The sequence below is a fragment of the Impatiens glandulifera genome, unplaced genomic scaffold (genome assembly GCF_907164915.1).
Source record: "Impatiens glandulifera unplaced genomic scaffold, dImpGla2.1, whole genome shotgun sequence".
Lineage (NCBI taxonomy): Eukaryota > Viridiplantae > Streptophyta > Magnoliopsida > Ericales > Balsaminaceae > Impatiens > Impatiens glandulifera.
The window spans coordinates 18,338-36,344 of record NW_025919452.1 but is presented as its reverse complement, the minus strand read 5'-3'; the positions used below and the strand labels follow the sequence as shown (position 1 = coordinate 36,344).

Sequence of the window (18,007 nt, the reverse complement as noted above, 5' to 3'; positions counted from 1 at the left end):
GAATGAGTGTAATGTAGTTTGATATATGATTAATTAACATTGTTTGACTAACATATTAAGCGATTTATTAATCGTAATGCGAAAACCGACATTACTTATAATTAATTATTATAATTATATATATACTCAGAGTGGAAATAATTGTCATTTATATTTGTAAAAATTATAATTTTTATTATATTATTTTTATAATGAGTAATGATATATTTTGAAATTTGCTTTTACAAGACAAAATAATATGTCATCTGATGAGAAGATTGAATGTAATAGTTTTTATTCAATAATTGGAATAACATAAAGGGTAGTAGCGGGAGAAGAGGAAAGAAAATTAAATGGACTGCTCTCTGTATGCCAAAAGAGGAGGGAGATATTGGCCTGAAAAACTGCATCGAGTGGAACAAGGCTCTAACCTTCAAGCATCTGTGGGCATTGGAACGCAACAAGTAATCATTATGGATCAAATGGGTACACACGCGATTAATGAAACTGGAAACCAGTATCTGGACGTGTAAAATCAATTAAGGTATGAGCTAGTTACTAAAGAAATGGAAAGAAATCAAAGAAGCAACACTACTCAAAGCCGAAGGAAACAGATTCACAACAAACGTATTCAATTGCGGCTTTGGAGCAGTAGTTTACAACATTTGGCAGGAATGTAATGCGAGAGTTTATGGCAGAACTCGCATAAGTGTTGAAGAATTATGTAGAAACATAGTCCCAGATTGTGGTGCACTTGCGGGAACGTGGAAAAAAGTTTCAAGTACGAAGTAAAATTGTCAGCAGAAATTTAAATTTACTGTTTACTAAAATTATTAGAATCGAAAACATTGTAATCAGATAGTTATGTTTTTGCTTTTATTCAGAATGATACGACTTCAAAATCATTCTAGGTCTGTCTAGAATGATTTCTTAAACTCGTTTTTTTTTCTGTTTTGGAAATTTTTTAATGAAATGACGCTAGGTCGTTTATCAAAAAAAAAAAAAAATATATATATAATAGATCTATCTTCTTTTTTTTTAATTCACATGCTTTCTGTTTGAGGAATTATGTCTCCTGTTTTTAAGGTTTATTATAATAATAATAATAATAATAATAATAATAATTAATAATATATATAATATATTGAGAAATAAAAATTGAAATTCAATTTCAAGAATAGGATGCATAACTCTTGGACGGTAAGAGGCCACATAAAACCTTTTTTTTAAATAAAAAATATGTTTCTCTTGCTTTGAATACTCATCATCTTACTAATTTATAGAACAAATAACTAATCAATAATCTATTCTTTTTATTAACTAAATGTAAAAAATATTATTAAATCTATATATTGTTTAAAAAATATATTAAAAAAATAAAAAAGTGTATATGTTGTAACCATATGACGTTCACATTATTTATTACATTTTAAAACATAACCCAACTTACGAAATTAAATTTGATAGTCTTCAATGAATCGTTAAAGTATCTTTTAAGTGGAATTGAATGAAATGGTTTTCAATAACTCATAAATACATCTCTAGATCTCCTCGTAACATTTGCCTATAATATTGTCGCAAAGAAAACCAACTAGTAGAAGTAAGTTTATAAGTTCCTAGCTAAATCTATTAGTAAGCAGACGAACTAAGTGCTTAAATATTCAATTAATTATTATTTGTTTATAATATTTTGATGTAATATAAATAACCTAGTTATTCATGTTTAAAGGGAACGACGAAGAAGACTTGTCTAGATTTTACATTATTTCTTTATATAATTCTATCAGGTTAAATTGTTATATCACAAAAACAAAATATATATATATATATATATATATATATATATATATATATATATATATATATATATTCTATCATGATTGTTATTTTAATTTATTTTAGTTTATTTTATGAATATTTTGTTCTTAATATTTTGTAGGTATGGTTATATTGTCAACGACAGCATATATCGAAATAATCGACGACAAATTCAAGCAAACATTTCTGGTGTATGGTAAAATGTACAATAATTACAAATGTAGTTGTCATTCTAGAATTGGATATTGCATTCCCTTTGTTTTACCGACAAATTTGATCAAGACATAAAGTCTCCATCATAATTTCCATTTGATTTCAAAATAAAGATATCGTGTTTATTTGTGGAAGTAATTGAAAATTATTGTGATCTCTAAAATAAGAATTAAAAAAAATATTTAATTTTGTAACAATATTTAATTTTTAGTTATTATTATTCATCTGTCAACATTAAAAAAATATTTTCTATATGAAAAGTATTGAGATCAAAGAAAGTGAAACAAAATTTGGATTTGTACTTTTTTTTCTATGAAAAAACATATGCATAATGATGTCAACTACTTAACCATTATGTTTTCTAAATTCAAAAAAACAAATTAAGTGTTTTAGATTTAATATAGTTTGTTTGGGTGCATAATATATAGGCATTGACCTATCATTTGTTAGTTTAATTCAAGGCTTTCCATATTATTAAATACAAATATTTGATATGTTTTATAAATTTATTTTTTAAAATGTCACAATTTTAATAAATACTATGCTGAAAATATTTCAATAGCTCTTAAAAGAATTGACACATCATGATTCTTCACTTTCTCATATTCCAAAAGAAATTAAATATGTCAAATCCTTATAACATTTAGATATAAAAAAAACTCTCAAATTGTTTACAAATGGTATCATTATCCTACAATTGTTTTTCTTAATTTAAAAAAATATATATATACCAAAGTATTTGTAATTTTAAATAATATATATGTAATAATTAAATTATTAATAACATCATTTCAAATATACCTTTTTTTTTTACTTAAGCTAGCACCAAAAAGAGTTTAATTTACAATTTTTGTTTCTTTTTGACTTTTTTTAAGAAAATCTCTAATGAATAATAAAATGCATTATTGTTTAGCTCTTTAATTCTTTAACATCAAAGGAAAGTATGACTTATTTATCTTTTCACCACTAAATAATGTAGTCAATACTATTTTAATTGATTTGTTTTATTTTGAGAATTTGTTTTACTACCATCTCCGTCTTGTTTGATTTCAGAAAATTTTCGTGGAACACCATTTATACAATATTTTTTAAAATAAATTTGTACATTAAAATGATATATTGGTGATGTTATATATTAAATTGTGTTTATTAGCATTTATGGCAAAATGAGATGATATCGGAATTGATGACACAAATATCATCTCGATCAACTAACGATCAAACCGGTTAAAAATATACATAAACTAGAAATTCAGATAAAAACTGCTGGTCAAATTATAATTCTCATCCTTAAACACACTGGCATCATGACTTAAAAGGGTTCCAAGTTAGAATTGAAGTTATACATTATTGTCCTAATTTGAATAAATAATTAAACTAGCTATAAAAAAGATGAGGAGGGATAAAGAGAAGGAAATTTCAGGTTCTACCCACATTTCAAACAAAACTTTCTCAAACTAAACAAGTGTTTGGACAAGCAAAGTGAAAGTAGGTATGGGCGGGTCTCTAAAGAAGATTCTAAAACTAAAGACAACATCACATCGCTATTTGACATAAAACTGGGAAATGACCGAGGCACATTGTTTTGGCACGACTCATGGTTTGAAAACCGACCACTTATTCTTAAGGGAGATTTCTGAAATATACGTATTAGAAGGGATTGGTTGGTTGCCACGGTAAGAGACGTAAGAGATGGGGGAATGAGGTTCACTACTTAGGCGGGTTCCAGAAGGGAAGCAAGTTCATGAACATATCAAAAACATTCATTTTCAACAGAGACACGATATACATTCATGGGAAGTCGAGGAAAGCGGGAAGCTTATTTCCAGTAAGGTTTGGAACATTATTCGAGAGAGAGGGCAAGTTGTTGATGGGCTCCACTTAGTAAGGTTTGGAACATTATTCGAGAGAGAGGGCAAGTTGTTGATGGGCTCCACTTGTTTGGTCTTCGAAGGTCATCCCATGCATGATTTCGTTCTTTGGTTAAATTTTAATGGGAGGCTTAATACATGGGACCATATTCGAAGATACATGGATATACCGGATGCTAACTGACTATTATGCGAGGAGAACGAGGCGTCCATTGCTCACTTACTCGGGGGTTGCCCGTTTACTAAGCTAGTGTGGAGTAAATTTGTCTCAGCTATGGGTTTATTGAGTTTTCTGGGAGCGTGGAAGGATATCAAAGTTGTTGGTCTAACCAAAGCGAAAGGTAATAAATTTCCAGAAAGTGTACTTAAGTACGGATTTGCTTAAATAGTCTACCATCTATGGGTTGATAGAAACACGCGAATATTTGTAAGAGTCCGTAGAAGTGTAATCGATGTTCGGAGTGATAGCATGTTTGATTGTGGAGCGCTTATGAATACTTGGAGGAGAATTCCCGAGGGTGAGCAAGAATGGAGCCTATGTCAAGAATGGAGAATCCCGTATGAAGAAGTCACTAGTTTCGAAAAAGTGAAAGTGAGATAAAAGATCAAGTGTTTGATTGTTTGTAATTAATTAGACTTGTTTCTTTGTACGTTTTTTTATGTTTCTTTGATATTTCGAACATTTGTTTATTCTAGAATGTTAGAATAAAAGCAAGGAACTATGTCCGTTTCTTCCCTTTGGGGATTTTTAATAAAATAGCAAATAAGTCGTTTTAAAAAAAAATAGCCACATTTATAATCTTTTTTTCAAATTATTCATTTTCCCTCTCTAAATTATTAATTAACTCATTAATTAACCTCTTCTCTATCTTAACCCATTAATTAATCTCTTTCTTAATTATTAATTAATCTCCTCTCTCTTTAAACTATTAATTAACTCATTAATTAACCTCTCCCTCAATTAATTAAAATATATAATATAAATATAAAATCAAATAACATGGGTAAAAGAAACAATGTAAAATAAAATAACCTGTGTAAAATAATTTGTGTAAATATTAAAATAAAATAACATGTGTAAAATAACATCTTTAGATCTTCTCCTCACATTTACCTATATATATATTGTCACAAAGGAAACCAATTAGTAGAAGTTTATAGGTTCCTGGCTAAATCTATTTGTAAGCGGCAGAACTGAGGGCTTAAATATTCAATTAATTATTATTTATTTATAATGTTTTGATCGAATATAATTAACCTAGCTATTCATGTTTAAATTGCACTTTTTTATTTTAAGAAAGAATCACATTTTCAAATTCAAACACAATCCTTCAACATATGTTGTGAGAATGAAACACAATATTTTTTCTCTTTAATCTAGCATTAATTAGTAGAGTTTTATGTTTAAATCACTTTTAAAATTCAAATACATTTTTGGTTATTTTTATTTAACTCTTAACTATTTTTTCTATTATAATTAAAATTTTGTGACTTTTTTATGTCTTTGTTAGAGACCATCAATTTATTTGTAAATTAGTATTTTGTAACTATTACTATCACAATTATTTTTAAAATTGTCAAAACAAAAGTGAAAGTGATTTTGTATAAAAATTTGTGTTTAAATTATATACAACTTTTTCAAATAAAAAGTAGAGGAAAATAAATAAATTTTTGATAAATTTAAGATCAAGTTAAAACAAACAAAATTTAGTCAATTGTTTCTACCAAACATCATTGGTTTAGAGTGTTGTGGTAAGGTTTATTAAGCAATATATAAAAAACATATATTACAATATTTTTCAATTTGTTTTGAAATATGTAAAATTGTATTTTAAAGCCATATTATCTAATATGGAGAGAGTCCACGAAAAACATTATACATTCTATAAGGACTCATAATTTACTATTGTATAGGCTTATGAATTCACTACATTAAATTGTATTATAAATTTGATTCATATTTTCATTATATATTTTTCAGTCAAAATGTCTACAAACTCAATCCCAGTTAGAGATATTGTGATTCTTCTAAGTTTATGGGTTACAATTGTCATAAGTGACAATTTTAACGTAAACTTCGAACCTGGATGGGGATCTAATCATTTGACTGTGCTCGATCAAGGAAATACAGTAGAGCTTCTTATGGATCAATCATCTGGTATGAATATTATCTCTAGTATATGGTATATTATTAAAGTTGAATATAAAGACTAATGGTACATGATTCTAATATTTTTTGAATATATATATATATATATATATATATATATATATATATATATATATATATATAAATGATTAGGTGAGGGAATTTGGTAAGGGAATTTGGTGAGGGAATAACTTGGCATAATCTTATTCGCTGAAAAAATCAAATAATTTCTCTCTTTTATCTCTTTCCTCCCACTTTTACATTTTTCAACCAATGAAGGTGATGTCAAGTCATTCCCTCACCAAATTCTCTCACCAAATTCCCTCACTAAATTCCCTCTCTCTATCACTCCTCATATATATATATATATATATTAGAGAAATTAATATTTTATTTCAAAAATGTTTACGTATAGATAAAAAAAAAAACTTATTATAAATTTAATTTCAACTAAGAACATTCTGATTTAAATGGGTAAATGAATGTAAATAATTTTGGAATGAAAATATATCAACCATGAAGTTACCTTAAAAAAAATGTAATTAGATTACTAATTTTGTATTTAACAGATTTTGGGGGTAACATTAATATCATTCCACAAAAAAAAAAATTATAGACACCTTGTTGATTTTAATTTGTACTAATCTTTAAATTTATTTTAAGATGAGAAATTATGTATAAGTTTTTTTTTTATCAAATTTCAAGGACTTTATTGATTTTTGTTTTGGTTTGTAGGTGCTGGGTTTAGATCCAAACATGAGTATTACAATGGTGTATTTAGAATGAGAATGAAGCTACCACAATACAAAACCGGAGGAATTATTATCTCCTTTTATGTAAATATTTTTATATTAAACTTCATTTTATCCATTTTTTTGTTAAAATATTTATTAATAGAGTTTTGTGAAATATTCTAATTATTATAAACTATATATATGTTCACCTTGGTGTTAACTAATGATTTTTTAATTGTGTCATTGGATGAATATAATGAAATGGTTATACATTTTTAGAAAGTATAATCAATATATAATGTATAAAATTGTGAACATTTTACTTAATTCTGGTTCATTATTACTAAACAAATAATCTAAAAGGTGTCAATGAAGGAATTAATCAATCAATCATGTCAACTCATTGAATTGATTTAATTTTATTTTCTCTAAGTTAATTACATTTTTTTGTTTCTTATGTTTAACAGTTGATATCAAAACAAGGTACTGGAAATCATGATGAACTTGACTTTGAGTTTATTGGCATAAGTGGATTATTACAAACAAATATCTTCACCAATGATGGAGGACATAGGGAAGAGAAAATTAAACTTTGGTTTGATCCCACTCAGGAATTTCACACTTATGAAATTGATTTGAATTGGAATAGAATTTTGTAAGTTTTCTTCTTTCCTATTAATGTTTAAAATACTAACTGGTAGAGGTTAATTTGTTTGAATTAAATTACTTATTTATCCTATGATAAGGATTGATCATATGTTGATGCCACTAAATTTTTAAAGTGTTAAAATTAACTAAAAGCTGCATAAAATCTCATACCGATATCCAACTCTAAGAGTCGGACTGAGTTTAATCGATTTTGATTGGCATTGTTAGGTTTATCGTAGACGGTAGACAAATAAGGGAGTTCAAGAACAGTGGAGGGAACTACATAACAAAACCATTGCATGTGGAGGCAAGCATTTGGAATGCAGCTTGGGCTGGGAATGTTGATTGGTCAAAAGGACCTTATAAAACCTATTATCAAGACTTCTATATTCAAGGCACTATAGCTAATTCAGGAAACATTCAAATGGATAGTAATTCTTCCAACATTCATAATAACTCCAAAGACAGTAATAATTCCAAAGGGATAATCCATTAACCCATATCATATGAAATAGGGAAGGAAGTTAATTTGTAGATTAGAGCTCGAAAAATAATATAAAGTTATTGAGAATAAGTATTTTACATGTAATCAATTATGGAAATCAAATAATATTATATATTTTATTTTTGTTGACATTTTTCTCATTTATTCAGTCAAGTAGATAAGTTTTATCTAAATGGTTATATCTTCATGGTAGATTAATATTTGTGACCATATAATTTATAAAATTGAATGTTCCATGAGAATATTGAATATGAATTGTATCACATGCATAATTGAGAATAATTAAATTATTTTTTTAATTGATTAAAATATCTATCATTATTTCTCTAGTATAAAGGAGGACAACATTCATTAGACATATTATTCATTTAATTTCTGAATTCATGTCTTAAGATTCTTAGTGATTTGGTGTTAAAGATGACTCTCTCTAGTAGATCTTCTTAAATGTTGTTCAACTGACATTTGTGTAGTTTTTTCTTCAATTTGTTTAACTGATAGTTAACATCATCACCATCTCCTTCTTGAGTGTCAACTCCATACTCAAAACTCATGGCAGGTGGAGTTGCATCCAAACTAATAGGAATTTCGGTAAAGGAACTTGCTTCTTCAACATTATCACTATCACCTGTAACTTGGTCTACACAAACACATCTCTAATTCTAACGATTTTTTTTCGTCATCAAATCGATTTCATAACCTATACCCGAACTGTTCATGATCGTACGTACCCATGAAGTTTCGACTTATCTTCAAGCTTTGACCTTTCATCGTTTGGGATATGAACGAACGTCCTATAACCAAACTCTCAAATGCTTGTAAGAGACATATCTTTCTGTTTAAACCTTAATCAGAACTTTATAGTTCAATGTTGTTGTAGGAGAAAGGTTTATCAAGTCAACTACGGTTTCTGTTGCCTCCCTTATAAAAACATGGGTAACTTCAAATGAGACAACATACACCTCAATCATTACAAGAATATTTTTCAATGTTTTTTCGAGATTTTCAGAGTTTTATTCCAGTTCTCTTTTTGGCATTTTAAATTTTTTGGTTTTTCTTACCAATAATGAGTTTCAAACCTCTCCTCCTTTAACAAAGGTAGCGATGAGGTTTCATTTCCCAATTTGGGACCCTAGGCCTCGCTTTTATGGGATTTATTTTGGTTCTTTTTCTTCAAAAACCTTCGATGGGGCTGCTCTCAGGATAATCATTTACAAACGAAAAATAGCTTGTGACCGATATCTTTTGAATTGTGTTTATTGTGAAATCGTCATTTTGTTTTTGAGAATATCACTCGAAAGGAAGCGATGCTCTTGGCTTTTGTCTCTACTTGTTTCCTAAATCCAAAATATCTGTTTTAGGATGGGATCGAGGTTTTCTTCCTTTCTCAAAAGATTTTCTTTTTCTTTTGAGGAAGGGACTGGAGTTTTATTTATATATTTGAGACTGGGCCTACAAATATGCGGGTTGCCTACATATCTTCTCGATTTATTTTGTACAAGAGAAGAATCATGTCTCCGTAGTTTGGACATTGAGTCATTTGTCCATGTTGCAAGTTTTTTTTAAATGACTTAACGTCATTTCATTAAAAAATCTCAAAAAGAGGAAAAATAACCAACAACATTGTTTGTATCATTCCAGATAGGCCTATAAATGATTTTTAAAGGAAAAGAGGTCTACTGAATTATTACAAACACACAAACAGTTTTAAAGTTTTATCACACCTTAAAATTTTCAAGTTAAGTGACTTAATTGTATGAAATTTTCCAGATAAGCTTCTTTTGAGATTAGATTATGTTATACAAAACTTCTTTTGAGGTCGAACTTTAAACCATTTTGTGCATGCTTGATACAAAATTATTTTTTAAGCGCAACGAGATTGCTTGACGCAGTGAACTCTCCTCCTTCATTCTTTGAGTTAAGTGTTTACTTTTTTAAATTGTTTTTAAAAGTTGGTTGGTTATCTGACTAACAGATTAATAGATTTGTTAACTTAACTTATTTATCTCAGGTAGGTAATGTTAGTTGGTTGTGTTTAGAGGACCCCATTCTATAATAATCATTACTCTTTTATAATAAATAAAAATCTATATATATTTGATAAAACCTTATCTAATACAGGATATAAATTAAATTAGATTTTGTGAATGTATCTCTAATTCATGTTTATCTTACAAGGAAAACAATAAACATTAATAGAGATATATTTAAAAAAATTAACAAATCTAAAATTTGACTTTTGTAATCTGAATTATTAAATTATTACATATCCAAAAACAATCTTAAACATTTTTTTCCAATTATGGAATAACACATCAACAAACAAATTCCCAACAATTATCATTACTCTTTTATAATAAATAAAAATCTATATATATATATATATGATAAAACCTTATCTAATGCAGGTTATAAATTAAATTAGATTTTGTGAATGTATCTCTAATTCATGTTTATCTTAAAAGGAAAACAATAAACATTAATAGAGATCTATTAAAAAAATTTCACAAATCTAAAATTTGTTTTTTTTAATCTGAATTATTAAATTATTACATATCCAAAAACAATCTTAAACAATTTTAAAATTATTAATTAAAATTGATTTAAACTGTCCAACCAAAATATTGATCAAATCCTAATAAAAAAATATAATCTTATTTAATAATAGACTATATATAATCAAATTAATCTAGTCCACACTACAAATATATTAATTAAAGTTATAATATACTGAATATTGTTATAGATCGACATATTACCTTAACTTTTTATGTTTGATAAGGAAATTATTTGAATTTTTTATTATGTTATATTTTTGTAATTCATATTATTTGATTAATTATTATGAAATTAGTTTATAAAAATGTTAGAATATAATTTTTTTTTTAAGTTTAATATCAGATATCTACCAAATTATTATACTAACTTAATATTTAATACATTCATTGGGATACAGGATTGGAAGTAAGATAAAAATAATTAATTTATTATCACTCATTAGTATAGACAGTCACTTTATTTTAATCAAAACATAATAAAACAATGTCATTAACTATATTAGTTGTATATGGAGGGATAGACAAATAAAATCCAAAAATGCTGAATTTTTAATTATAAATATTAATTTTTAATTCATCATATGACATTAATTTGGATTAAAATAATTAACATAAATTATAATTTTATCATATAATATGATAAATACTTTTTAAAAAAATCTCTTTGAAGATTTGCTCAATCCTTATGCACAGATATATTTTAGATTTTGTGAATCATCCCCATTTCATCTTTATAAAATATTGAATTATTTCTTAAAGTATAAAATCAAAACAAAATTGTAGGATATTGAATTTATGTGCATCATGAGAAAGGGAAGGATGAAGAAGGGTTGTCTAGATTTGATTTTCGTTCTTTATATAATTCTATCAGGTTAACTATTTAACCCACAAATATTTCTATATTCTACCTTTTTCATCACTGATTTTGAATATTTTTGTTCTTAATAATTTTTTAGGTATAGCTATATTGTCAACTGCGGAATCTAAAGAATCGACGACATATTCAAGCAAAAATGTCTGGTGTTCAGCAAAATGTGCATTTATTTGCGGTACTTTATCTTCACATTGCTTTAATGGAGGAGAATGTAGTTGTGATGGTCCAGGCAGGCCCTTTGTTGAATCAGCCCGATTTGATCAAGAGATAAAGTCCCCCTCATAATTGCATTGATTCTAAAATAAAGAACTTGTGATGATGAAAATTATTGTGATCTATAAAATAAGAATCGTTAAAATATTTTATTTTGTAGCAATGTTTTATTTTCTAGTTATTATTATTCATCCGCCAACATTAAAAAATGTCGATCTTTTTTATACTTAAGGTGTCGAGATTAAAGAAAGTGAAACAGAATTTGGGTTTAAGCTTTGTTTTCTATGAAGAAATATATACCAAATGATGTCAACTTCTTACACATAACTACAACTTTAACTATGCATGTTTAAAAAAAGTATGTGTTGTGTTCTAGATTTTAAATAGTCAAATCTTAATTGGGGCTCCATCTTGTTTCTGTATATAATATACAGGGATTGACCTATCATTTGTTTGTTTCATTCAAGGCTTGCCATATTTTTAAATTAAATACAAATATTTAATATGTTTTATAAATTTTAATTTTTTAAATGTGACATTTTCAATAAATACTATGCTGAAAAGATCTGGATAGTTCTAAAAATAATTGGCACTATAAAGACCATCCATCTCAAATAGTGTAATTATTATAAATAAATAAAATTAATATTTTAGTATTTTTTTTAGTGTATAATTATTATTTAAAATAATATATACATAAATTAATTAATTGATTAATGAATGACATCATTTGAAATGTACTTTTATATATGACTTAATTATTGCTAAAGTATATTTCACTCCACTAACAAATATTTACACCTAATTTTTCATGTAAAAATCAAGTTAACTTCTCTTAAATAATAAATGACGTAAAAATTATCGAATACCAAACAAATTAACATGAGCTTGATAATTTTTTTGAAAACTCAAAGATAGACTAACTCAAGCATATCTTGTGACCTTATGGTCAAATGATATATTTAAATATTATATTGTGTCTTTGCGATTTAAAATTAAAATGTGTTAATGTTCAACTCATTTAATAAAAATATGATGTAAAGTCAACAACATAAAAAAAAATGGCTAGGATTAGACACAACTTTTTTTTTCAAAAGTCACTTATAAGTTTTTCAATATAAAAGTTATGGTCATTTTAAGTGAGGATTTATTGTTCTAGGTTTTAGATTCTCTTTTAATGATTGTATTTCAATTTTTTTAGTTCATACATAAATTATATCATCATCCTTAGCTTAGGAATTACATATTAAAGATGGATAAACTAAAAAGTATTGAATTTTAAAGTATAACTCTACGGGTGAAACGCGCTCTTCATTTCCGTTTAATAATAATTATATTAAATGATAATTTAATTAATAATATAAATATAAATAAAATTATTATAAATAAATAACATTAAATATAGATAATATTATATACTAAATATATTTCATTTTGATACAATTAACATAATATTATTTGTTTAAATTTTAATAAATATGAAACAAATTTAACCAAATTATTAGAATGAAATCATTATTTTAATACATTGTTTAATTTATAATTCATGAGTGAAGCGATTCACTTCTGTTTATCCGGACATTTTTTTATTTTATTTTTAACTCGAATATAATTTAATAATAAAATATTAATGATGCCCTCTAATTGGTTCGGAATAGAGGCATAGAATAGATAACAAAAAAATCTCTGGAAATATCTTATCATTATATTTAAACTTTCTTTATAATTCTCTAATATATATAATCATTTTCAAAAAATTATATATAATTATTAAATATTATATTGTGTCTTTACCATTCAAGTTAAAATAGGTTAAGAGGACTTATTTTGAATAAAAGATAAGGTAGAGTCAATACTATTCGATTTGTTTTACTCCTAGTTTGATTTCAATTTTCATGAAATACCATCTATACTATATTTTCTTTTTGAGTAAAAAATTGTACCATAAAATAATTTTTTATATAATATATTAAAAATTCATATTCTTATAAAAAAAAATAAAGTTAAAATTATAATAAAATATAAATAAATATATTGGTGATGTTATATATTTAATTGTGTTTATTAGCATTTATGACAAAATAAGGTGATATAGGGACGGATGACACAAATATCATCTCGATCAACTAACGATCAAATCGGTTAAAAATCACCTGACAATTCAAATACGAAACTGCGGGTCAAATTATAATTGTCATCCTTAAACACTACCATCACTTCGACTTAGAGTGTTCTAAGTAAGAATTGAACTCACTCTACCAAAGTAGTCCAGTGATAAGAGTTGACTTAAAAAACTGAAAAGTCATTAATTCAATTTCATCAAGAGCGCTTTGAGTTTAAACGGGGTTCATGGATGTGGGGTGTCACGCTAGTTATTCTTTTAATTTCCCCCAAAAAAAAATTGAAGTCGTGATCTTTGTTCTTTTAGACACACCCTTACACATTTCATTAATTCATTTAATTCCATTATCACAACTAAATGGTAAAATTCATTAGAAAAAAACAATTCAGGTCAAGTTATACATTATTGTCATAATTAGTGAATAAATAACTAAACTAGCTATAAAACAGATCATCAACCTTTCTATTAGAAAAACCTCAAAACCATAAAAATATATATATATATCACAACACAAGAGGATTAGAAGACCAGTGATGAGGGGAGTCTCATCTTCCAAAAGAAGTGGATGATATAAAAACAAATCTTCTCCGCCTAGTTTTAAGAATTATAGAAAAATCGCATTTCCAAAACACTTAAGTCAAGTACATTAACCAGATTGCCAACTTCGACATAGACAGTGAACCTTGGCAAGCGAAACCATATAATCGTCAGACCTGCAATGGCCATTGAATAATTGACTTGTATTTTATTCAAACTTGTTTTCCAACCCTTTAAAAAATCACAATCAAATGCTCAATTATTCAGTTTGTAATCCACAAGCCTAAGATTCAACTCTACACTTTTTTTACCAAAGGAATCGGGCTACAACCACAGCTTTCTAAAAAAATGTTTAGCAATGAGCATACCTTAAACCATATGGGCACTGGCAAGCAGCTAAAATAGATAGCTTAGCCAAGTCTGCATTGCCCTGCACAAATGGAATATTTTACAGAAGGGGTTCATGCATACTTCTAACTAACCTAAAACAAAAGGTTAACCAAATTCAAGTATATGGTAAAGAATAAAAGACTTATTGTGCCAAAGTGCAACTCAGAAATGACAGGAGTTAAAACAGACACAGATTCTTGAAGGAAGTTAAATATTTGCTAAATGATAACCAGTAAAATGTTTGCAGAATCAATAGAAAGGGTGAATTCCCACAAGGGGAATTTTTGTGGGTACCAAAAAATAGCTGTGCCTGAGTTAAGTAAACAAACCTGAGATTCATAGTATAGCCCTGCATATAAAGATGCATAAAAGTACTCACTTTCCTTGCCACTTGTAAATGCCGCAATAAGCTACACAGAGATACCAATTGCTTTAATCAACTGAAATAAAACAATCATCATTTTTGTCGGGTCATAGCCCCCAACTTCAATTTAAGACATTTTTAGTAAAAATCGAACCTAAGACATTTGTTCTCTTGAACTACCTTATTGGGTTAAACTACCTAATTTTGATGTCTAAAATAAAATAAAAAAAAAAACAGAATATCTTTTTTATTTATAGTATCATTAAACTAAATATTGATTCCCTTAAGATTTTATGTGACACACAGAGCTTGTGTGATGTAAGGTTTCTTCTTTGGGAAAAAAATCTGGTTTGATGAAAAAGTGGATTATTTAGGGTTATTTGGGTAAAATGACTAAAATATCATTTGTATTTAGTATTATAAAATGTAAGAAAAATAAAGGATATTTTAGTTTATGATTTGAATGATGAAGTGATTGATGATGGGATAAGGGGTTAATTGTATTAAAAGCCAAATAACCTTTCTTCAAACAAGGCGTGGATGTATTTATCAGTTATCACACTCAGAAGCTAAGTGTTCATGTCAAACATTCAACATTTCTGTAAACAATGTTATGAGGAAGACAATCAAAAGAACCTTCTCTGGGTCACCACCATCTTTAAACATGTTATAGGCTTCTCGCATGACAGGACGAGGATCTATACCAACCTGCATTACTTTAAAAAACCATAAGAGTTCCAATTTATTATTTAATGCACAACAAAATGGATTCTTGTCCACAATCTTCTTCTTTTTTGCTAAGATGGATCAAAATGATTGATTTTAAAATAAGTATTTCCACAGAGGATGTCAAGAATCTATCTTATTGTTGCAAAAGAATATCGCAAAGTCTAACTTGACAAGAAAAAGCAGAGATTCCGTGCAGGCGTTAACTATGATGGAAGAAAATCAAAAGAAGCCAAACACGAACATGATTGTCAGGAAGAACTCATGTATTTGCCTTTTCAAAAGACAAAAGAAAACATTCAACTTCCAATAAAAAGAACATGAAGAGACTATCTTATTGTTGTCTTAGCTAAAGTACTGAATTATTTAGCTCAATGGAAAATATCGAAGATTTACAATTTACCTCAAGAAATCTTCTTCTTGCCTCATCAACCCCATATATCTGAGCTTCACACAGAAAACACCATATAGATTCTTCGGTATCATTTGGATTTTGAGCAACATCTATCCTAAACTGTTCAGCCCCTTCTTCATACCTAAAAGAATAGCCCTGCACATTGAATCTCCTCCCATGGTTTTGTAGAATGAAAATCAACAGATCCTCATCCACTTACTAATGTTGATAATGAATGAATTATACCTGTTAAGATAATACAATGACAGCCCTCTCTGCCATAAATCTGCTCATTCAATTACAACAAAGTATGAAGAGGAAAGAAAACCAATGCATCATCATAGAAGTATTAAATGAAACAAATGTAAAGTTACATGCTTTTTGCCGAGGATCAAGTTCAATTGCTTTATCGAACTCTGCTAATGAATTCTTAACATCACCCTTTCAAATAAAAATGATTCATTTAATATAATCAGAAATACAATTAGTCTAAAGAGAAGTTTTATCTGCTAAACAATATAATGGACCGGTCACCTGTCTGAAGAATGACATTCCCCGTCTAACAACGATTATAGCTTCGCGGGGAGAATTTCCTCCTGTTAGGGCATCCCAAATACTTGAAACAGATGGCGGATGGGTTTTTCGGGAAAGTGGAAAACGGAGATTCTCGCGGAGGGAAGTCCTTGAGAAAGCGTTTGAAGAAGCGAAGAAGTGAAAGTTGTTATTGTTGGATGATTTAAACGAAAATGGCGGCGTAGAAGAAGCGCATGAGATTGAGATTGTATATCCATGGAAGGAATTGAGATAAGTGGAAATGGTGGGATGGAAGGTTCGGATTGACGCCATTGATTTGAAGGAGAGAATTACAGAGTGAGAAAAAAATTTAAGGTGTTGGTTTCTGGATTAGAAGTCTCTCCGTTAGACCTGTTAACAAAGCGACTTGTTCAGTCATGTTTGGTTTAAATTTAACATATTTTTACAAGTTTCTATTATTTTTAAATATAAAAAAAATTGTTAAAATTATAATTATGATTTTAATTAAGATTATAGTTATGGATCTCAAATATGGTCAAGTCAATTGAAATTTTTAACTTTTTCTCTTTATATTTGGGAATTTGATAAGAAGCCTTAAATGATAAGATTGGATAAAGTATGGAAAATAAAAAATCACAAATTGTAAGGTATTTGTAAGGTTTGAAAGAAAAAGTTAACGAGGAAATTTTGATTTTAATAAGCGCATGTTCAAGCTTAACCAATAGACACTTAATTTGAATTTGTAAATTTATTGTTTTAAATATTGTAGATACTTAATTTTTACATTTTGAAATTAAAATAGGTTGTCCAATTCAGTATGATCTTCATACTTGATTAACGAACCGAGAGAACAAAATCAAAAAATTCGCTTTGAGAAATTGGCTCGGAGGGACCCTTGAGTAGCGGTCCAAATGCCAATTTCTAAAAATACTCGAGCTTCATACGTTCAAAATGACCGTTTAAAAAAATAATGAACTTTGAGTGTAATATTGTTGTTGGACAAAATGTGTCGAACAACTAGTTCGGGGCTCATTTGTGTGCCCAAACGTTAATTTTCAAAAGTTGGAAATCGGTAAACCTGAAATGTTCAAATTGACCGGTTCGAAAAATCTTAAATTTTGAGTATAATATTGTTGTTAGAAATTTTGTGTAAAAGACCTTCAAAATGGTAAAAACGTCAAAACCGAGTTGAAACGGGTGAGTCGGGAGCGAGTCAACGGAGGTCAACGCTCTAGACTTCGCGCCTAAAAGGATTCAAGAACGTGCTTGTTGACGTCATGCTGCAGACGCGCGATTCATTTGAAAATCGGCCAAAACCATGGGGTTTGAGTTGTTTTTTCGCTGAAGAAAATCTGGAGGCTCCTTCAACTTCAAAAAATCA

The 18,007-nt window shown here is 27.8% G+C and overlaps 2 protein-coding genes across 3 annotated transcripts; one reads left to right on the top strand and one right to left on the bottom strand.

The window, feature by feature from the left end:
* Window positions 1-5,867: 5,867 nt before the first annotated feature.
* On the top strand, window positions 5,868-7,908 carry LOC124917933 (xyloglucan endotransglucosylase/hydrolase protein 3-like). The gene is made up of 4 exons (XM_047458198.1): window positions 5,868-6,039; window positions 6,766-6,866; window positions 7,232-7,419; window positions 7,641-7,908. Exons 1-4 carry the CDS (start codon window positions 5,868-5,870, stop codon window positions 7,906-7,908), a joined length of 729 nt encoding a protein of 242 aa, XP_047314154.1.
* A 6,120-nt stretch (window positions 7,909-14,028) lies between these two features.
* On the bottom strand, window positions 14,029-17,016 carry LOC124917935. 2 transcript variants are annotated; one of them, XM_047458200.1, is made up of 8 exons: window positions 16,627-17,016; window positions 16,467-16,533; window positions 16,339-16,378; window positions 16,102-16,234; window positions 15,609-15,680; window positions 14,938-15,018; window positions 14,587-14,648; window positions 14,029-14,394 (listed from the first exon to the last, which is right to left on the bottom strand). In XM_047458200.1, the coding sequence occupies exons 1-8, from the start codon at window positions 16,936-16,938 to the stop codon at window positions 14,328-14,330; spliced, it is 834 nt and encodes a 277-aa protein (XP_047314156.1). In that variant the 5' UTR covers window positions 16,939-17,016; the 3' UTR covers window positions 14,029-14,327. The 2 variants fall into 2 exon arrangements, with proteins under 2 accessions (XP_047314156.1, XP_047314157.1); XM_047458201.1 differs by lacking the exon at window positions 15,609-15,680.
* Between the last annotated feature and the right edge of the window lie 991 nt (window positions 17,017-18,007).